The following is a 22,942-nucleotide window of genomic DNA, read 5'->3' as shown; positions in this document are numbered from 1 at the left end:
AGAAATTCAGAAACCAGGCCCCTGACACTATAGAAAGAGCTATTTACAATAAAGGGAGGAATCCTACAGCATTTTAAGTTACATAAAATTTGCACGTCTCTCATTTTGATTGTCATACATTGTAGCTCACATTTGGGTGTGTATAGGTTGATAGTTTTGGCACGGTCAAGAGACATCCCAGATGTGGGAGACCTTGATTGTCTTAAGTATCATCTTAGTGCCAATGACTTGCTGTGTTCTATTAATGTAAACATTTTTGCTTCAAAGTCTGATGATTATGAATGCATAGATTTTAAGATCAGAGGAGACTGTTATGATCATCAAGTCTGATCTTCTGCATAATACAGACCAGCATACAACCCCAGCAAGTAATTTGTGCATCAAGCCCATAACTTCTGTAAACTCATAACTTCTGTTTAAGCTATATAGCATATCTTTTAAAAAGATATCCAGTTTTGCTTCAAAGACTTCAAATGATGGAGAATCCACCACATCCCCAGATAATTTGCTCCCATGGTTAATTACCATCTTCTCTGTTAACAAATTTTGCTTTATTTCTAGTCTGAATTTGTTACAGCATTAGCTTCCAACTCTTTGATCTAGCAGAAAAAGAAATGCAAGAGCCATCTACTATCAGAAACGTCTTTCCCATACAGGTATTTGTAGACCATAAGCAAGTCACCTCTTTAGTTTATCCAAGAGAAAGTAAACAGATTGAACTTCTTCAGTTTTTCACTATAAGGCAGGTTTTCCAGACCTTGAATAATTCTTGTGGCTGAACACTTTCCAATTTTTCCAACATGCTTTTTGAAGTGTGGACACCAGAACTAGATACAGTATTCCAGTAATGGTCTTACTAATGCCACAGAGAGAGGTAATACCACCTCCTACTCGTACATGATATGTCTTTGCTTACACATCCAAGGATTGCATTAGCCTTCTGGGCTACAACTTCGCACCTGTACAGTTGGTTATCTACCATTCCCTGGGTCCTTTTCCATGTCACAACATTCCAGGATACCGTCCCATATCTTGTAAGTACAATCTACATTCTTTGTTCCTAGATGTATGACCTGGCATTTGCCATATTAAAATGTATGTTATTCAAATGAGCCAACCTTACCAAGAGATCCAGAACCATGAACTGCATTTCATTTAGGTGGATAGGAGCAGCTAAACAGTGGGGCCCAGATTTTCAGAACCACCAACCTAATCTGCACACATTTTCCATGACTGTGCATGCAATCACTGTAATGTCATATGCATGTGGCTTTTTACATGTCTGTCCTTGTGCACACTCTGTCATGCTAAATGTACATTTAAATTTGGAGCACACACGGGACTGGACTATTCCAAACAGGGTTTAGTATTAACATTGCACCAGTGGGACGGCATGTGGTCAGCATGGGTTTCTGCGAAATTTAAGCTTCCTTTGATGCTTCTAGAAACCCTGGTTGCCAACAGAACTCCTCACGTGTGAACGAGTGCAGTACCATACCAGGGGCCCATCATCCAGTGGGACACAGGACAGAGTGAAGGGTTTGCTACCACAGCAGCTCTGAATTCCCAAGTTCACAGGATGGGAGAAGAAGCCACGGAGAAGCCATATGTGGGTACTTTGTGCCTTACACTGTGCTCAAGTTCAAGAGGTTGACTACTACAAGCTACAAGTCAATAAGCTCAGGTGCTCTCAGCTCTACAGAAAGCCCTGGCTTCCCATCACTTCCACAGACAGTCACGACACCCAGCTAACAGCTGCTTCAAACGTTTGTCCCCAGCGGCAATATGGCCACGCTTGATGTAATGGGGGAAGATACTTGTTTCCCCCCACACACCTGTGATTTTGGTTTTCTGCTCACTATTTCTCTGTCACCAGCAGAGCAATGCTTGTTCATTCCACCCTCCATTTGCAACACATCCTGCTGCCCTGTCACCTCGCCCAGCAATTATTTTACAGGCTCTTCCCTTTGCATGCTGTTTACACTTAGCTCTTTATCTGACTAGAAGGGACCAGTTCTTAAGCCTTCAGTATGCTGTGTGTTTTATTGCTGTTGTTTAAAAATACAGTGGAGCAGGAAATGAATTTGCTTTCTCTCTTGCCAGAGGAGCAACCTTTTCTGTAATCTGCCTCCTGAAGGAGCACTGCAGTAACAATACAAGGGAAGGGAGGTATTTTCTTCTCGTATTTCTCAATGTGTTTAAAACCAGATGGCAGAAAATGTATTCAAATGGCATGGGCAAATGTACAAAAGATATTAGCAGTGGAGTATGTAAGGCAGGAAATTATTACTCATTTTAGCAGGGAGTGGAATGTGCACCTAAGGTGCATTTGATAAGGCTCCCTGATGTGCAAACCAATTCCTTCTCTGACTCCCAGCTGACTGAGCATGAAGAATAAGCAAATTCCCCTTGGCACTCAGATTGCAGGCCCAAGCTATTAAAAAAAAAAATTCTGAGCCAAATATTTTAGAAAAAGAAAGTATAAAAGAACCGGGGTGGGGAAGTGTTGTGGAAGGAACGAGCAGACATTAGCAACAGATCTTTAGACTATTATTGCCAACATGGTAAATACACTTGAACTCCGGGAGGTGTGGCGAGGTGCATGACTCTGTCAATAAACCCCTGAGTGCCTAATCCACAGAGGAGTTCCAGATCTGGAGATTATACACCCATAAATGACAGCTGGGGAGCATGACTTGAGGGCCACATGGTAAGACAAGACTGTTGAGGACAGATGGTCCTGTGGTTAAGGCACTGGGCTTGGACACCTGGGTTCAATTCCTAAGGCTGCCCCAGACTCCTCGAGTGAGACTGGATAAATCAGTTGGTCTTTTTCTGCCTCAGTTCCCCATTTGTAAATAGGACTGCCAGTGCCCATTTTGTCCATTTAGATTATAAACTTGCCAGCACAGGGACTGTCTCTCACGATGTGTCTGCAAAGTGCCTGGCACAGTGAGACCCAACCCTGATCTTGGCTGTGACTGTCAGTCGCAACTGAAATTACAGCTAGAACTCAATGGTAATAGTGGGGATCAGCTCAGATCCTCCCATTACAAAAGCACAGCCCCCTGTGTTGGAGAAAAAGGTGTATTGCCATTGTCTGTTAACAGCTTGACAGTATAGGGCCTCTGACACATAGGTGAGCAGTTCTGATTCCATCCACTAACGGAGTGGTGGTGGTGTGCACACATTTCAGTACATGTATTACAATGCCTAAATTCAGTGATTAAATTTGTAGTGGGGAGGCTAAAGAAACCATAGGAAATTAGAGATTTGGCCTGACTTTCAGAAGTCAATAGGAGCTACTGGGTACTCAGTACATCTGAAATGTGGGTGTCTTTCCAAATTTGTCTCTGTTAATCCATGCATTCAACAGCTTCAATTTAATACAAGCATCAACATCTTTAAAGCATCCATCTGTCACTAGTAAGAACAACTTGTTTTATTCATATTGCAGACACTATATGACACTACAAGTTATATTTATAGTAGCAGTGAAAACTAAGTAGTTGGATCAAGCTCAGAAATAAAAAGCAGCAGCCCAGGTCTAGCTGATAAGCCATTTGATAATCATGGAGTGTATGGCGGATACAGGCATCAGGCAGGATGGTCCAGTGGTTAGGGCACTGCCAAGCAGTTGAAATGAGAGTTCAAATCCCTGCTCTGCCACACACTTCCTGTGTGACTCTGAGTAAGCCTGTGCCTCGGTTCCCCATCTGTACAATGGGGATAATAGCACTGCCCTGCCTCCCAGGGGTCTTGTGTGATTCCCACATAGTACTGGGGGCCATGTAAGTACCTTGGACAGAAACCAGGTATTATGGGGTATGGTTTTATACTCCTGGAAAGCTGACGCCACTACTGCTGGGTGTGTATGCTTTCATTTTAGACACAAAGGGGCTGATTCTACCCATTTATATATAAGGCAGAAGGATGGACTAGATGACCTAACAGGGTTTTCCCATCTCTTATTTCTGTGAACAGTATCCATGCAGAGGCTGGAATCTGTTGCCAGCATAAACTACGTGAGGGAAAATTAAGTGCCCAAAATGGGATTACTGCCTTATTGTCTATAGCTGAGTGGGAAGAGTTTTATTTAATGTTTCATGCACTTGTTTTACTGTTCCGTGCACCACATTACATCATCCCATGTGCATTTGAGAACCAGTTGTTAAAAACAAAGCTTTAAACCTGGGCTGTCAAACGCAAAGGAGATTCCATGTTTAGTTATGATCCAGGGTATAAATGCAACACTTCATACATACTCCCTTCAATCCCCAGCAAATCCCCCACTGATGTTTGCACAGAGATGAAAGCGACAATACAACCTTTATGTCATTAGGTAACTTTTATCTATCATTTATTCAGTACTTCATTGTGATATTCAGAAAAAGGGCTCCCTATGGGGCCACCATTACGTCTGCCTTTTGTTTTTCTTCCTTCCTCCTTTCTCTCTTAATAAGTCTCTTCTATTCTTCCCTCTGCATTTCTTTCCCTGCAGCTACTCCCAATTCCTACCTCATTTCCCGTTCCATCAGCTAAATGTTTAACTATTTAATTGCCAAGGTGAACACTGAAGCATCTGCATTGGGCTTTTAGAGCTGACACTTGAATGAGATTAATAGGGAAGTTCATCCCTCTTGGTCATTGTTTCAGGCTGTCTGCAGGCTCAGGCAGACATTGCAACATCCATGGACACTCAGTTCACATTTGGGAGGTCCTCTCTGCAGACATGAGAGCTAGAAATTTACTTTTGTTTTAAAAAGGAGAGGTGAGCGTGAGCACAATCTGAGTATGTCATGGGGGCCACAAACAAATCATTAGTATTTACTGCTTGTATTACCGTACCACCTAGGAGCCCTAATCAGGGACCAGCACCCCTATGTATTAGGTGTCCATCCACTTGTAGAACAATGCAGGCCAGATCAAGCCAAGGGACCGTATGTTTAACACTCCTGCTTTAAACAGTCTGATTAAAAATCTCCTCTGAATTGCTTGGTTGTCTCTTCTGATGTCATAAGCACACTATTTAACCACTCATATAGAGTTCCTGAATTTCTAATACGAAAACAAGCAAAGAAAATACTTTAAAAGTGGTGGCTTTCTGTGTACATCAGAAAGCAGCAAATAAAAAGCAGCAAAAAAAAAAAATAGGTTTGCGCCATTATTTGCAAGTCACTTTTAATGAGGAAAGTGGGATTGCTCACGGCAGTGTGAGTTTGTCTCACTCCCTGTGCATGATCTCTTGCAGCAACTACTGAAAGCATTAGCCAGTCGCACGTTGAGAACTCAGGTAACAAATGAGTGTTTCAGAAAGTTTGTGTCTTCAGCCAGCAATCCTAGTCCACCATAGGCAATTTACAAAAAGAAGTCAATCTGCTAAGCACGCCCAAGAAAGTAGCTTGTTAATTCCCTTCAAAAAGAATCAAAATTAACTTTTCATTCATTTTATCGTCAACTGGCAGCGAGCTGCAAGACATCAGCTACTTGCACTTTTACCCCTTGAAAAACAGCATTATTATATTTAGAGAGAGATGAGCTTGACCCAGTAAAAGATGGGGGCCAAACAGCCCCAAATGTTGGATTTGGCTCCAGATCTGAATTTAATGGCTTTGGCTCCTAACATTATATGGGCTGAACCAATACCCCAGACCTGAACCTACACTACATAAACCTTGGATGCAGAATTTCACCCAGATGAGTAAAGTCAAGCATGGGCCCAACTGACAGGCTGCTGAAGTCAGTGGAAGTACTGCTGCTGATCTCAGTAGGCATTGCACTACTAGACATTACTTGCATAAAATGTACAGTATCAGTGCCATAGTGAGAACAAGAAAAAATAGTCTATTTAATACCATTGTGTCTAACCAAGGATCCCTTAGGTCTGGGAACCTTACACACTTATTGCTGGGTGCCCCACAATTTGCTCTTGGATCAGGATACTTTCTTCCACCATGCTCCACAGACTCAAAGCAACCACAACGTCTTTACGGAAGCCGTACAATGCCTAAACCTGCATCCCACATTGTCCCAGGCCATAAGGAGCTTTCACAACTCTGGAGGATATTACAGTGCTTATTACTATATTAGCCTGAATGGTCAGGTGCATTAGGAGTCGGGTAAAGATGATCCATGCCTCAGAAGATCCTTTCTGCTGTCTGTCTCTGAATCTCGCTCACATACCTTTGAGTTTTTGCATTTCATCACACAGCAACACGCCGACTTAGCAACATTCCCCTACCGGCAATGAAGGATCTGTGCCCCTGGCCATGTTTGTGTACAGAATGGCTTTCCTTAATTAGTCTCTTTTATTTCTCTACTGTATTTCACTCCTTATTTCCTTCTTTTACATTTTTATCTGATTGAGGGTGTTTGTTTTTCTTTTTGCTTTTTCCCCTTTCTCTGGAATCCTTAACCATTTCCCTCCACTCCTTGTTTTGTGTTGGAGATGGACACATTTGCCTACTCTCTCATGGCCCCTCCTCAGCCAGAGGGCCGAATCGTGCTTCTTTCATGGGTCAGCAGATTTCATATCGCTTCTGACCCACAATCCTGAAGTTACTTGCGATCTCCAATTTCGTTTCCCTTTGCTCCTCTCTCAGGATTTTAGCCTCCATCTGTCCATGTCAACATTTGAAGGCCAGATTCTCTGCTGGTGAAGTCAACGGAGGACAAGCTGAGGATCTGGCTCTGATAGTTAGTTATTTGTTAATTGTATACTTATAAAATGCAGTAATATTCCATTGATTAGGGATATGAAACCACTTCATATGAGGAGAGATTCAACAGACTGGGACCGTTCAGCATGGAAAAGAAACAACTAAGGGGGACTATGATAGAGATTTGTAAAATCATGAAGGGTGTAGAGAATGTGAATAAGGAAGTGTTATTTACCCCTTCCAGATAACACAAGAACTAGGGGTCATAGGCAGCAGGTTTAAAATACAAAGAAGTACTTCAAACATCACACAATCAACCTGTGGATCTTGTTGCCATGGGATGTTGTGATGATCAAAAGAAGAATTGGGTTCAAAAGAAAATTAGATAAGTTCATGGAAGATAGATCCTTCAATGGCTATTAGCCAAGATGGTCAGGGACACAACCCCATGCTCTGGAGATTCCTAAACCTCCAACTGCTAGAAGCTGGAACTGGAAAATAGGGGATGAATCACTCAATAATTTCCCTGTTCTGTTCATTCCCTCTGACGCACCTGGCATTGGCCACTGTTGGAACACAGGATACTGGGCTAGATGGACCATTGATCTGACCCAGTATGGCCGTTCTTACATTCTTATGTAACTGGTTAGTGGAGCTTGCAGCACTTTGGCATGGATACTGCATGAATAAAATTATTATGCTCTATCTCCTTCTTCTCTAATGGTATATGGCATTGATCATCTTAAGTTGCCATCACTGTGACATCTAATGTTACAATTCAGGCCTTGGTCCTGATCTTCAAGGCCATCCATAGCTTAGGACCCAGCTGCACATGTGAGCACATCTCCATCTGTCTAGACAGTTATGCTTCTCTAGGGCAATGGAGTTAACAAAATGCAGGATGAAGAATGTAAAAGACAGAGAAAATATTCTCAGTGGAGAGAGTTTGAATGTGGGACAAGCTAAGGAAGTCTGCAAGGCCCTCCTTCATCTGAGAGCCTGGGGTGAATAGCAGAATACTTTATGAAGGGAGTGGGGAAGCAGAGCGGATGTTAACCCTATGTTCACTGGGGACCAGGAAATACCCTTGCACCTTATCAGAAGCTGTTTAAAAACTGGACTTCAGTTTGATCTATTTCAGTGGGAGCACAATTAGACCAGTGCTGAGCACTTCTGAAAATCCCATCTTACAACTGCATGTTTTACAGAAAAAAAATACAGCAGAAATCACGAACCTGTTAGCACTGAGAACGCTACTGCAAGTGAACCATGTCACATGATGAAATGACATGAAGCACCACAACCAAACCAAAGCTCCAAACCAAAGCAGAGCTCCCATAGTATTACCTCTGTAAAGCAGGGACAAGAGTATTCGGGATTCCCCTGTTGGAGACATTTATAAGACGGGAGGAAAAGAGAGACGGGACCATGCCCTGGAAAATAATGGTGGCAGAAATGCTACATGGTTCCATTTTAGAAGTATACTTGCGGAACGCAGGACACTGTAGGCTATTTGTTAATTTTTTCAGATGCTAGGTCATCTCCTCTTTCAATAACTCAGCAACTTTAATTAGAACCCCAGGCTGGCGGTTGAGCTGTGCATACTGAATGGGCGCTAAGCTGTTCTGCCTCAGCTGATTCCTATGGTATGGGAAAGCTAGTCAGAAAAACAAGAAAGAGGCTCATTTGTGCTGTCACTGGAAGAAAAAGGACAGATTCCCAGCTTGGACACAGGCTTCTAGCACACTGGGAGTTGTGGTCCAGCGAGTCAGACAGCTGACTCTGCCCTGCCCCCAGAACAGAAGGACAATCAGAGACACACACACAGAGGCAGAAAAGACTCTAGTAGTAATAAGCTTAGCTTCTAAGAGGAATTGCACTGCAGCTGATGATAGCCACGTATGATATGCACCAACTCCCGCACATAAACAAAACTAGAAAGGCCAACTGCAACAGCACCAGAATATTACTCTGAACCCTTCCCCTCAGCTGTGGGGGTGCGATTGAGAATGCAAATCCAGATCGAAAACCAAACGTCAGCACTGGCCTCTACCTCTCCACCGTGATAGAACCAAAACCTCAGATCCAAACCCCCCAGCCCCTGGTAGATTCAAGCCACAGACTTGGATTCCGATACAGATTTTGATTCTAATACAAACACTTCCATCTACAGAATGCATTTTATCTGCAGAGATCACAGTGATTGACATAGATGAAATCGCTTAATAACACCCCAGGAGGTACAGTGTGTAATGATTATACATTACAAATTCATTGAGCACTCAGGGAAACTGAGGCAAAGTTAAGTGATTTGCCCCAAATCCTGCAATCCATGCCAGGTCTGTGACTAGAATCCAGGAGGCTTGATTCAGGGGTCACAGCTCTACCTACTAGATCACACCCTAACTATATAATCCACAATGCTATTTAAAACTGAAACAGCCATTCTTTCCCTCAATTGCACAGTAAAGATCTGATCCAAAGCCCACTGAAAGCAATGGGATTCTTGCTGTTGATTTCAAATGAGCTTTGGATCAGGCCCAGAATCCTCATCCACAAATTAAAAACACAGAAATGACAGAGAGCATATGGTTGCATCTTCTCCTAGGTAGCCCCAGAGAGGCAGTAGGACTCTGCTTTGAAGTGACTGAGCAGCATCCCTGACTTGCTGTGTTGATGGGGAGCAGTTGAAATAGCTCTTTCAGACATCACACATGGTAGGACATCGTGCGCCAGAATGGCCCAGGTGTCAAGTCACAGGTGCCCCTGACTCTCAGCAGGAGAGATGAAGATGTTGGCTGAGAGTCTTTACAGGATGGTGATGGGGAGGGAGAGGAGGGAAGGAGGAGGAAGCAATAACGCACTGTACCCTGCTTGCCTACCTGCGGATGACCAGCTTCAGTGTCTTGTAGGACCCCTTCACCAGTGAGATGGCCTCCCGCCTGGAACTGCTTAGTTCCACCTCATTGATGTTCACCACCTCATCACCAGCCTGCAGCGAGTCCGCTTTCCCCCCTTCTTCAACCTGCATGGAAGAGAGGAGAAAAAGCAGTGAGAAGCAATTGGCTCAGATTCCCAGGCAGGGTTTGGCAGCCTTTTGTGGCACTAAAATGAGCCACTTCATCGGGGACAAGTTTTACAGGCCCACAGCTCTGCTCCTGAACCAAGAAGCAGCACCTTCACCTCCCGGCACCTAGAACTCTCTGCTTGCTTCTCTCGCCACTTCATATGGATGCAACCAAGATCTGCAAAGAATGCAGCCCTCTGTGACTTTTCCAATGAAGCTGAAAATTCTCTGTGATATCTGGAAGCAGTAAGGGGTAAGGAAGTGGTCATGAAATATTTCCTGGTCAGTTTTATAAGCCAGAGCCATGAATTCTGGATCAAGCTGCAAAGCTCAGATCAGATCCAAGCTTCACTAAAGCATGAAAGGTTCAGATCCTGTGGTTCAGATCTCTCTCTAACAGGGGTGCTGGAATAATTTGTATTGTGGGGGTGTGGAGAGCTATTGAACCAAACTGTAAACCCTGTATATGATGGAAACCACTTCAAGCCAGGGGATGTGACAACATCCCTAGTTCCAGCACCTATGCGCTCTAGTCATTAGATTGGTTGATCAGCAAGAGCAAGTTGCTAACATGCAAGCTGTAGAGCAGATGCATCTAAGTTAACACAATTAATAACAACTGGGAGCACTCCTTTGGTACTTTTCAACTGAGGATCTCAGTGCACTTTATAAAGGGAGGTAGCATTTTACAGATGCACAGAAAGGTTAAGCAACTGGCCCAAGATTATGCTGTCTGTCAGTGGGAGAACTGGAAATAAAACCCAGGGGCTTGGTTCTTCCCTGCTCTACACCTTGTGCAGTCATCTATCCCTGCACAGTGTCAGCTACATTCTCACTTACACATTGCACAGGGGCAAATGACTGCAGAAGGTTCAGGGGAGGGGAGGGGAGAACCAGGTCCTGGTTCTCCTGACTCCCAGTCTTGTGCTCTCTCCATAGAGAAAGGCTGTCTCCTTACTCATCCGCCTAAAGTAAGGATACTAGGCATTGGGGTGAAGTTAGGTGACACAATGGGTTAAGGCACTAAGCGTTCACTTCTAGAGACTCAAGTTCAATCATGCCACAAAACCACCACTGAAAATCTGCTATCATACAAGACATTTGGTGGATCATGCTCAAGAGAAGCTCAGATCTGGGACAGCAAGGCTTTTGCAGATCAGGACTGAAGTCCAGCGATGTGGCATGACAGAAGGCATGCTACTGCCTCCAGCAAGGCCTTCAAGTTCCTCAACACCATATTCAACTAAAAATTGTAACTGAACTCCTCTTTGCAGATTCACGTTCTCAGAACTCACACAGGCCTCTGATCCAGTCTGCTGTAGTCCAGTAGGATGTCCGTGGAGAATGGCTGATGCTTAGGTCTGAGGGATTTTCTTATAAAGTGAAATGATTGATACTTCAGGAAGTTGTCACGCCAGGCAAAGAGTAACTGAGCCATAATGCACATTCCGGCACATTACCCAGCTTTCTTGCTCTATAGATTACTGTCAGTGTCTCAGGTGTTTCAGTGTGAACAACAGTTTCTCGTAGGAGGTAATGGCCAGTTCTTCGGATGAGAAGAACAGGATTTAGCACATACATCATATAGAACATCACATCTTCAAAGCCTCCTCCAAACATTAATACCCTTGCCAGGTACCTAAGTGTCATTGCATACTTAAGCCTTCTATCAAGTTGTTGCTGAATTGGGGTGGAGGGGCAGGGGTGTTTTCCCCCCGAGAACACCACAAAGCCAAACAAATGAGAATTTATATAAAGGAGCCAGGCATGTATCACAATTCCCAGGAGGATTTAGAAATGCTAGACCTTACTGGCAAAATAAATTAGATGCCTAAATCATAAAATCAAAACGCAGGATTGTTCCAGCTTGTCTCAGTTGGCAGGGGCTATGCAAGAACACAGGTGGTATTGTTTTCATAGAATAGAATTAGCTTATAATTTTACAAAAGGGGGTGGGGCCTGTTTTTACAGTTAAGCAAACTAATTAAGTGCTTAAATACTTTGTTGCACTGGGGAGCACACCAATGCAAAGGAAGTGTAAAACCACAACAAAGATACCACCAGCATATCTGTGCTGTGTGCCCAGTTCCCAGCACTGTCAAGCCAATTCGTCTCATCAATAAAACCCAACCTTCAAGCCTTGGTGATCTCTCCTGGAAATGATGCTAGGCAGTGCCTCTTGAAGCCACTCTGCATCACAAGGCGTTCAGCAGAACCGCTGATGAATGTTTCCAAATCATACAGGCTCTCAGCCATCCTTTCCACCTCTGCCTAATACAGACACACACTGTCCCATTAGAAGATTGTTTTATCATTTTTTTTTAAGCCAAGAAAGGCTTTGGCCACTTATTCTAAAGGGAAATACTTGTGTTGTACCAATAAAATAAAAACCAGCAGGATCTTATTAAAGGGAAAAAGGCAAAATACCACATTTATTGTGAATACAGAAAGAATCATAGTAAGCAGTTAGTTATAGCTATAACATTCCATTCAATCTCATATTTATTCTCACATTCATTCATACAAACACACACACACACACACACACACACAGGTTCTGCAAGGTTGTTATCATAGTTACCAGCCTTAGAGTTGCTCATGCCAAGTCACTGGCCAGGTGGCCTGGACATGAGGAGGGAGCAGGGCCTTGTCAGATGCTCATCTGATGCTCCTGGAAGTTGGTTTGCAGAATCAGACCCCAAAGTTCTCACTTTTTAGAGTCTATTTTTATAGGAATTTCTTCCTATGCCAGTCTATGGGAATTGCTTCATCATGCTGTTGCTGAATCAATCAGCAGATAGCACATTCCTGACGACTCCAAGATGTTATCTTGTTCTTTGGTTCTCCCATTCTTGAGGCTGTTGGGTGGATTCCAGTCTGCCCACCGGGGGGGGATCCTCTGATTATTTCCACTTGACGCCTTCTTCAGCCGATGGACACTGGATTCTTAGGCTGGCACCTCCCTGATCATTCAGTTATTATCCACACCAAGCATCCATCCACATACATCCTCTATCTCTATTTTAATCACAGTTGTTAATACAACAAAAGGGTGGGGAGTCTCTGGGTGCTGTTTCTGTTGTTAGAGTTTTGCTTTGAGTCTCTCTCTCTGTGAATTGCTTTGAGAACAGACTCTGTCTTAGAATGTACTAACACAATTAGCAGCTTGCAAGTTTCACACATAGAGGGAGAGAAACAGTACAAAAACCAAGAGACCTCTTAATTAGTAATACCCTGGAATTTAAACTATGGGGAATCAAACTCATTTGTGATTTTAATACAGAACTTCTTTAATATGATCCAACATAATCCCCCTTTTGACACTAAGATTTATAATCGTCAGTGTCACTTTCTATGTAGCCTATTCAAGAGAAAGTACTGTGAGACAATTTGAGTTTGTGATTCCAATTCATGCCACATACATGATCCTAGTGATGTATCTTTACTACAAGGTTCTGGGGCAACAGGCAAGGTGAGGCACACCCACTTTTGAGGAGTCCATTCGGTACAACCTCTAGTGTCCAATAGCTTCCCTCCCTCCCCAGCTCACTGGCTCAAGGTCCAGGGTAGCCAAAAGGATCCCATGTGTAATATGGGGAGTGGGTTAACCTTCAATACCTTTGCCTCCAGGGACTGTTGGTGTGCAATTTTGACAACAATTTCTCCCATTAACAAGTCTGGTTTACAATAGTGGAAACATATTGCATCCATTCATATTGATAAGTGTCAAACAATGATCTCTTTCTTTTTTAACAAATGCATCAAACCCTTAATATTTCCCAATATGACCCAGAACATTTTGTGTTCCAAAGTAGCTAGTGCAAGTATCTGCATTTCAGTGCATCCCATAGCTATGCCTGTGTAGTTTCCTATTTCTAATATTTTTTTTTCTTATGGATAAGCCATGTGGTAGTATTAAGCCATTACTAAAGATTCCATTGGCCTTTTAGGTTACCCAGACCAATTTGGACCAAGTCTACTTTGGCATGTACTTGTTTTTGTATCAGGCTGTCCTGTAGCTGGGACAGAAAGCTTAATTTATTTTTAAGTTCCTGCAGGTCTTCAGTATTTTTTTTTTTAAACACACAACAGTGCTAGCAACAACACAAAACACAAGACAAAACATAGAACACAGAACACAATTTCTATTGTGACAGTAGATTCGTGGTATTGGGTTGCTTTTCAGCTGGCAGCTTTTCCTGATTTTCTGAAAGACAAAAAGAACATGTTTCTACCCCTTTTGGGGTGGCAGATTATTGCTTAAAATATTTCTCTTACAAATACCCTTGCTGATTGCAGGCAAAACAGAGAAATTGCCCCCATATTTTCCTGTTTTTGTTCTATAGGCAGGCCAGGTTTCAAAGGCTTTTATCTTTTAAGATAAAAAATGGGGAAATTATCCCACTGTTTAGTCATTAAATCCCTGAGTTTTCCTTCTTATACAGCAGACCAAGTTTATAATGTTTTTCCTGCTGTGTTAAGCTTTAAGTTTTATTTACAGGTAATAACTGAGAAGCATCATTACCACACGACCTTAAAGGATTTTTCCAAAAATCATACACACTATACGTTGTTACAGGGATACTTATTATCATTACATTTATTAAAATTATCTTGTTATCCCATGCCTTTTATTTAGACAATTTGTTTGCTGACCAGGTATGTCCTTTATCTGCAGCTCCTTTGTGCTGCTAGTTCTTTCCTTCCTTTATCATTTAGGTAATTTGCATTTTCACAGAAACTTCCTGCTTTTGGATTTAAAGCCATCAGCAGCTCAGAGACTCTATCTTAAAAGGGACACAATCAACTTTCACCAGAGTTTTGATTACTTTTAACTTCTGCTTCCAAAACACACAGCAATCTGAAAAAGAAAACCCAACCTATTGTGGCTCCCTTTGGAGCCCTAATAGCATTTTAATTAAGTAGCATGGTATGTTTGCATTTCTTTTGCCCCTTCTACAATATACCCTGCACATGTTCTGGGGCAAATGCACATTTCTTCCATAGTTTAACTTCTATAACATTATCCAGATCCATTTTTACATAAGGTGTCACTATTTCTTTTTTTTGCTTACAGAGTTTTCATGTACCTTTATCAAAGTGACAGTCTGATTACTCAGAGCCATTTTAAGACTCAGTGTTTCTAACATTGCTTCTTTTTGTTTTGTGCACCTCACCCCTGCTGTTGCTTCAGAGAGGCACTGTCTTTTTTTAATTTTTTTTTTACTACAACTCTCATCTGCTATTTTGTTACAAAAACAAACAAACAAAAAACAAACAAAAAGAATCCAAATTTTTTTTTTATATTCTCCTGATTTTGACTGCCCTGCTGCAGCCACAACTTAAAAACATTTTAAATTTTGTAAAGCATTGAGTTACCTTTTAAGGGTTAAATGCCAAATCCCAAAGCCAAACAACACTAATTACCTGTGTCTAGCAAAAAGGTCTGTCAGTTTTGCAACTTTGAATTAAAGAGTCAAATGGATTTTTAGTGGCATTAACAAAAACAAAACTAACTGGTCCTTAGAACTTTACATATTTACACACACACAGACAGATACATACACATTTTCTTTTCCTTAACATCCCTTCCACACTGCTCTGTTTTTTACATCTTACATTCCCTTTATACATTTGAGGCAGTTAAGTTCCAATAGAACCCTCTTATGTTCTTTTAGCAAATTTGACTAAATTGTCCAGTCAAATGATTTTAATCAGATAGTTTATTTTTGCCTGGCTAATTTACAGACATTCCTTTGGAAAAGGGCTCATTTTTCTTTCAGAATGGCTGCAAAGAAACCAAGAATGCTCTAACACTTTTCCTTTTTAACATTTTCGGTTAAAAGTTGTTTGGGTGAAATACAAAGTTTAACTGCTTAATTCCCTCCAGCCTCTGCAGAGTTAACTTTTTTTTTTTTTACTCTCTTTTCTCTTTGTAATTATGCCTGGGGGTGCCGTACATAGGACCTTCTCCCCCTTTACCTGCCTCCCTCCAGCCTCTGCAGAGTTAACTTTTTCACTCTTTTTGTATTCCTGGAGTGCCTCTTTCACTATTTTCAGCTGGCTTTGGATATGTGTAGCCAGCACCTTCCAATTGTCTGCTCCCTTTTCCATTTGTGCCTTTTCCTCTTTACATGAAGACAAGCGGAGGGAAGAATCCTTACATGCCTCCCACAACAACCAAATTGCTGCTGCATCTCTTTTGGCAGCACTAGAAGGTTTGTATATGAGGATATACTGAGCTAATCTATCCTCTAGGTCCGAAATAGTGCAGACATCAGCTAGGGCTTGTTTAGTCCAAGGACTGTGCCCAAATTTTTGAAGGATTTGTTTAAAAGGTGTAATTTCTTTAACAAAAGGTGAGGTTGGAGTTCCTTCTGACTCCATTCCTCCCTCTAGTACTGGCTTACCCTGTTTTCTTTTAAACATCTTAACATGGATATTTCAATCTCTTTGTCACTGCTGGTATTACTTAGCAAGTGACACAGCCTAGATTCTGAAATCATAGCTTAATCTATGCGTTTTTCCCCTGCTACCTTCCCGGAGGCCAGCAGGTCCCCTGCTACCTTCCCAGAGGCCAGCAGGTCCAGTTAACCTATTTCTCCCTGCTACCTTCTCGGAGGCCAGCAGGTCTGGTTAACCTGTTTCTCCCTGCTACCTTCTCGGAGGCCAGCAGGTCCGGTTAACCTGTTCTTCCCTGCTACCTTCTCGGAGGTCAGCAGGTCCCCTGCTACCTTCCCGGAGGCCAGCAGGTCTAGTTTAATCTGTTTTCCCTGCTACCTTCTCGGAGGCCAGCAGGTCTGCTTTAATCTGTTTTCCCTACTACCTTCTCGGAGGCCAGCAGGTCCCCTGCTACCTTCTCAGAGGCCAGCAGGTCTGGTTTAATCTGTTTTTCCTGCTACCTTCTCGGAGGCCAGCAGGTCCCCTGCTACCTTCTCGGAGGCCAGCAGGTCTGGTTAACCTAATAGAAATGCCTAGCTCACTAGAGCTGGCGGTGTGCACACCAATATTTACAATAACTGAGGTTTTTTACCAATATTCCCCCTTTCGCAATTCTCCACCAAAATGTTGTACCAATAAAATAAAAACCAGCAGGATCTTATTAAAGGGAAAAAGGCAAAATACCACATTTATTGTGAATACAGAAAGAATCATAGTAAGCAGTTAGTTATAGCTATAACATTCCATTCAATCTCATATTTATTCTCACAGTCATTCATACAAACACACACACACACACACACACACACAGGTTCTGCAAGGTTGTTATCATAGTTACCAGCCTTAGAGTTGCTCATGCCAAGTCACTGGCCAGGTGGCCTGGACATGAGGAGGGAGCAGGGCCTTGTCAGATGCTCATCTGATGCTCCTGGAAGTTGGTTTGCAGAATCAGACCCCAAAGTTCTCACTTTTTAGAGTCTATTTTTATAGGAATTTCTTCCTATGCCAGTCTATGGGAATTGCTTCATCATGCTGTTGCTGAATCAATCAGCAGATAGCACATTCCTGACGGCTCCAAGATGTTATCTTGTTCTTTGGTTCTCCCATTCTTGAGGCTGTTGGGTGGATTCCAGTCTGCCCACCGGGGGGGATCCTCTGATTATTTCCACTTGATGCCTTCTTCAGCCGATGGACACTGGATTCTTAGGCTGGCACCTCCCTGATCATTCAGTTATTATCCACACCAAGCATCCATCCACATACATCCTCTATCTCTATTTTAATCACAATTGTTAATACAACAAAAGGGCGGGGAGTCTCTGGGTGCTGTTTCTGTTGTTACAGAGTATTGCTTTGAGTCTCTCTCTCTGTGAATTGCTTTGAGAACAGACTCTGTCTTAGAATGTACTAACACAATTAGCAGCTTGCAAGTTTCACACATAGAGGGAGAGAAACAGTACCAAAAACCAAGAGACCTCTTAATTAGTAATACCCTGGAATTGAAACTCTGGGGAATCAAACTCATTTGTGATTTTAATACAGAACTTCTTTAATATGATCCAACACTTGCACCTGCTGGGAAATGGGAAACCGCTCAATTCACTGCTCTATTTCACAAGTACTGAGCATTCTCCACAAGCAGGAGATAAATTGCCACTATTGTGTTTTAGATTAAAAAGGTTCCTGAGTAAACACCTTTGCTGGTTAGTTCCTGAGGTGAACCCCAGAAAAGAGAGCCAACAAGCCGCAGGGACCTTGCCTTGTGATTCAGAAACTGAACCAGGGACAAAAGCAGTTGAACAAATCAGTACAGCTTTAAAAATGTTTAAATATCTGCTTCCTGTTCTGGATATTAAAAAACCACCACCACCACCACTTTGGGACTGGTGTGCAACATCATATGTTATGCCACGCCCTTTGGAGGGCAGCCAGCAGCAGGACTTGAGACTGGAACCTGTGGATCTTAAAGCATGATTTTCTACTGACAGTGAAAAAGTCTTCCTACATTAGCCAAGGCTCAGAGTAGCTCCCCAACTGTTCTCTGTAGTCCAGGCACCGCTGGAGTGGGACAGAGGACCATACTGAGTGGGTCAGACATACAGGAGAAGCAAGAGGGCAGAGAGGTATTCCAACAGTTCAGGAGCAGTTTAGGGCCAATTTAAATCCCACCTTCACATTTGGTCAGCGGGGCAGGGCTGAGGAGCCCCCCTGGGGCTGCACCAATTCAGACTAAGGGCTGTTTCAGCCCCTACAGCAGCCAGAATCCACAAAAGTAGTTTAAACCACTTTTGCCCACATCTCTTTTCCCCAGGTGGCGTCTTCTGCGCTGCATCTCTCCAGAAGATCAGTAGAGAATCTCCCCCTAGTGCTCTGTACCTAACAGTTTTCTTGCTGTCTTTTCATGGAAACAAAGGGAAAACAAAGGACAGAGTGACCCCAGTTCAGGTTTATTTACATCAACACTGACAGGGTTCAGAATCCAGACCTGAAACCAGATCCACATTTTGTATGTACAGCCTCAGATCTGGGCCTTTAGTTCAGCCCATCTCAGAACACTTCCTCACCCTTGGAGAGTTTGCACCCAGCTCTGAACCCATCTTTTGTGATTTGGGTCCAGGTAGCTCTACCCAAACTCAACTGGAATGCCAAGGATGGGAGCTTACATGAGGGAAAAGGGGAAAACAGCCCCATGAACTGAGCATGGCAAGTTTTGCACAATTCTCGTCCGAACGTGCTCAGTTGCCAACGAAGAATCAAGAGCAAACAGAGGCCTGGGATCCCACTAAGTATCACTTCCTCTCGCTGGCTATGTACGCAATGTTTGTGGTTAGGGAGTGGCTTTCTCACAGCAAAGACTGCATAGTTCAGACAGAGCAAGTGCGCGCTGGCCACAGCTCTATCTCCAGCCAACGTCACTATTGCAGAAGCAAACAAAATCCAAAGACCAAGGAATGTATTTAAATGAACACCTGTTTCAACAGACAGGATCAAAAACAGCGAAACGAGGAAATAGGACTGTTTGAATGGGCGGACGGTGAAAGTCTGAGGCTAGGACAGTGTGATGCCACGCCATCAAGGGCAAGGAGGGTCATAGAAGCTATATGCTTGGCCCGTGGAAGAGACGGATCCATACATTATTCCACCTCTCCTGAGTTACGAACAGTCAAGGGCAGTGTGACCTAGTGGCTAGAGTCCTGGCCCGGGAGTCAGGAGACCTGGATTCTATTCTCAGCACTGCCACTGGCAAGTCACTTCACCTCTCCCACCTTTTATCTGTCTCATCAATTGAGACCATTAGTTCTCTGGGGGCAAGGAGCGTCGTGCTATGTACAACGTCTACACAGTGGGAACCTGATCTCAGTTGGGCCCTAATAAAAGTAACAGTCAGTGAGCTCCAGACAGGGCTGAGTCCAGCCCTCCTGCACTGGAAGGCCAGAAAGAGACACGGCCCTGGCATGTCTGTTAGGAATGGTACAATGGAAAGAGGGTTCTCAGAGCTAGGAGAAAGACTGGAAGGATCTAAAGGCAAATAAAAAAGCCCAACATGTGCCACTTCCGGGAGAGTGTTTGGTACTTGGATGTCTCCTCTACCTCCATCTATCTGGGTGGAAGGAAGCAAAGGAAAGCCAGCTTTGCAAAAAGAGGTTCCAGGCATCATTTTACTGAGACCCTGAAAAGCAGCTAAAAAGAAAGCAACAGTAATGAATAACCGTTGGCACTTTCACAGTGCCTTCCATGCAAGGATTTCAAAGCACTTCAGACAGGAATCATTTAACTAGCAGAACCCTCCTGTGAGGTATGTGACTTCACCAGTTTTACACATGGGGAAACCAAGGCAGCGAGTGGTTAAGGGCCAAACGTTCAAAGTTACCTGATTTGGCATACAGGGCCCTAATTGCATGCACAGATAAACAGCCATTTCTGCCTACTCATTCTGGATGCACAATTTAATTTTGAAAAATCAGGCTTCAAGTGACAGGAGGTCAGAAGGTGGTATGTCACGCCTTGCCCAAATCGCAAGCTGCCTGGATGCTGTCAGTCAAAGACAGAGTCAAAAATGCAGTTCATTATTCCGAGTCTCATGAACAGTGCATGAGCGGCCACATTAGTCACAGCGCTGTCAAACTTTGCTTCCACTCAACAGACAGCCGCTTGCTCCAGCAATGCAGCTATTGTGAGCTAAGTGACCTGCTACCACAGAGCACGCAATTGTCAGCAAAGGCTCCTACGGTTGGTTTAGGCGGAGAAAGATAAGGGGAGCTGGAGCCTGTAAGCTCTTAAGCCTTCTGTATGCAGAACTTCCATTGCCTTCATTGGAAGCTTTAAAGATGGGGGGCCTGGCAGCGTCCAGTCCCCTGAGTTAAGGTTGTGATTTATTCTGAAGTCACCCAGTCATTGTGCAGAGGCTGGTTATTACAGAAGACTCTGAAGAGCACATGGGGTGGTAGAAGTGTGATAGGTTTGCTGTCCCACTAACCTTACCTCTGAAGGCCACCGCTCAAACCCAGGCTTATATCACAAGGGTGTCTCCCCATTCCTTGTCTCCTCTGAGCCCATCCCCCAGACAGCACCTAGGTAAAGTGCAGTGCTGCAGAACTAGCAGTAGAGCTGGGGGAATCATTGATTTTTCAGTTGTCTGGAAGAGATCAGTTTGGGGTCAAGCAAAACCAATATTTTTGGCAAAAAAAAACAAACCCAAAAATCATTTTGGGCCAAACAAAACCTTGTGTTTCAATAAAAGTAAAGGAAATTTGGAAACAAAATATTGTTTCAACCCTTCCAACCCCCCTTTCTCCCCCCCCCAAAAAAGAATCAAAACATTTTGACATTGGAGGGAACTTTTTTGCTTCCCCCCCAAAGTTGAAACAATTCGCCAAAATTGACACCAATGCACAAAATGTTTCAGTTGACCCAAGTTTGCTTTTTTCAGGGGGGGAAAAAGTTTTATCTGAAAAGTTTCACCCAGCTCTAAGTGGCAGCCTGTGTGCTAAGGAGGCCAAGAAACTGCTCCAGGTCAGCCATGACATTCATCTGCGGAGTCACGTGTGGGGAAGCTCACCCTGTCTACAACGTTATATGCCATACCAGCTAAATATAAAGAGCCAGGGGTTAGACATACCTCTCAGTGTGCCTGGGTTTTGCTGAATTAAGTTGGGCCTTTCACCTTACTGACTACATTGTCAGCATCAGTTTCTACCTGGTGGTGTCCTAGCACATTTGCAAGAGATCTCATGAAGGATCCACAGGTACAAGATCATACACGTCACACAAGAAACACTGGAGAACTCACTGCGTCATTGGAGCTTGCAATATATTAGAAGGCCCTGCAACTCTTATCGCAAGAGTATTGCGTTCCCTTTCTTTTTTGGCAGCAAATGCAGCACCCAGTCTCCTAAGGAAGCATCTGACAAAGCTTAACCAATAGCAATAGCCTTCTATAGAAAGCACTCCAAAAGTCTATGGGCTTTTTGAACCATCCTGATAGGATGGTCTGAGCGTTCCTGATAGGAAAGTTGGCCTTGTGGTTAGGGCCGGAACTGGGAAGCCAGGGATTTGAGGTTTGAGTCCCAGCTCTGACAGACTCCCTCTCTGATCTTGAGCAAGTCACTTAGGGCCAGATTCTGATACCAGTCGCCCATAATGAACAGACTCCTACAGCGTAAGGAGCTCTGCTGAAATCAACGGGAGTATTTGTGCTACTCGACAGGAAAAAGGGTCTCCATCTCTAGCTGAAAGACAGAGGTAGCCAGGACAGACAAAGGAAGTAATGCTATTTAGAGCATAAGCTCTTTGGGGCAGGGACTGTGTGTGCAGTGCTGTGGTAGCTGTGTCGGTCCCAGGATATTAGAGACAAGGTGGGTGAGGTAATATCTTTTATTGGACCAGCTTCTGGACTATGTGTATCCAGTCCCTAGCACAATGGAGTCCTGAGCTTGGTGGGAACCTCTAGGTGTGACTATAATGCAAATAGCCCTATTCAGTTCAGTAACCGGGCTGTATCCAACTGCACAGGATGGTCCAAAACACCTACAGAAAAGTTTTCCTTTTCTAATCCCACAGCTCTTTTCCAGAAGGACTGATTCCAGCATCTCCTCTCCTCCTCCTCCCTCATCAAATCCAGCTTGCCAGTACATTCAGCTTCTTTCAAAAAGACAAAAGTCTTCCCCACTAAGCTGGCCTCTCCTGAAATACAGCCACTTCAACGCATCTCAACGGCATCTTCAGACTGATGCAAATGGAGTTCCATTCAGTTGCCTTTATTGAGGGCAAAGTATACCATGCCCGTTACCCTGGCCTGAAAATCCAAAAGGCCACCCTGGGCCCGCTTTGCATTAACACTGTACTCCATCTTGCACCTCTAGAGCAGGCCTCTTGTCATTCAGTAGATCATGCCACAGACTTTGAACCCATCTGTTTTTTTTTCTTTTTTTTTGGCTTACTGTAAAAGCAACATGTTGCTTAAGCAGATCACCAAGGATACATAAGACTTATTGCTGCTGTCTTTTGTTCAGTTCCCTATGGTTACTGTAGGTTCAGAGAATGCCGTCTAACCGAGATCCTTTCTTGATGATTTTAAAGAGGTTTCCTTTATTTATTCCACTCTTTTCCCCTTCCCTTTGTTATAGAGTCTTTTGTAACAATGAAATCTCTGTACCTTTTAAGATGGAGCATACCAGCTTTGTACCCGTTGTATTATGCACAGGACATGTGATTACTCAATTGAAACTATTTGCTGAAGTTTCTTAATTATTAAGAAGCAAAAAAAAGAAAGCAT

The 22,942-nt window shown here is 43.4% G+C and overlaps 1 protein-coding gene across 2 annotated transcripts in view; it reads right to left on the bottom strand.

Moving 5' to 3' along the window:
• Window positions 1-22,942, bottom strand: part of SHROOM3 (shroom family member 3) — a 239,384-nt gene that overhangs the window by 149,263 nt on the left and 67,179 nt on the right. For both annotated transcript variants that reach the window (XM_084625321.1, XM_084625322.1), the window contains exon 2: window positions 9,542-9,684. In XM_084625321.1, the coding sequence (XP_084481447.1) occupies window positions 9,542-9,684 (143 nt within the window). The remainder of the gene's footprint in view (window positions 1-9,541; window positions 9,685-22,942) is intronic.

This window comes from Lepidochelys olivacea (assembly GCF_965140295.1).
Source record: "Lepidochelys olivacea isolate rLepOli2 genome assembly, chromosome: 4".
In the NCBI taxonomy this organism is placed as follows: domain Eukaryota; kingdom Metazoa; phylum Chordata; order Testudines; family Cheloniidae; genus Lepidochelys; species Lepidochelys olivacea.
This window is presented reverse-complemented; position numbering and strand designations above follow the sequence as displayed.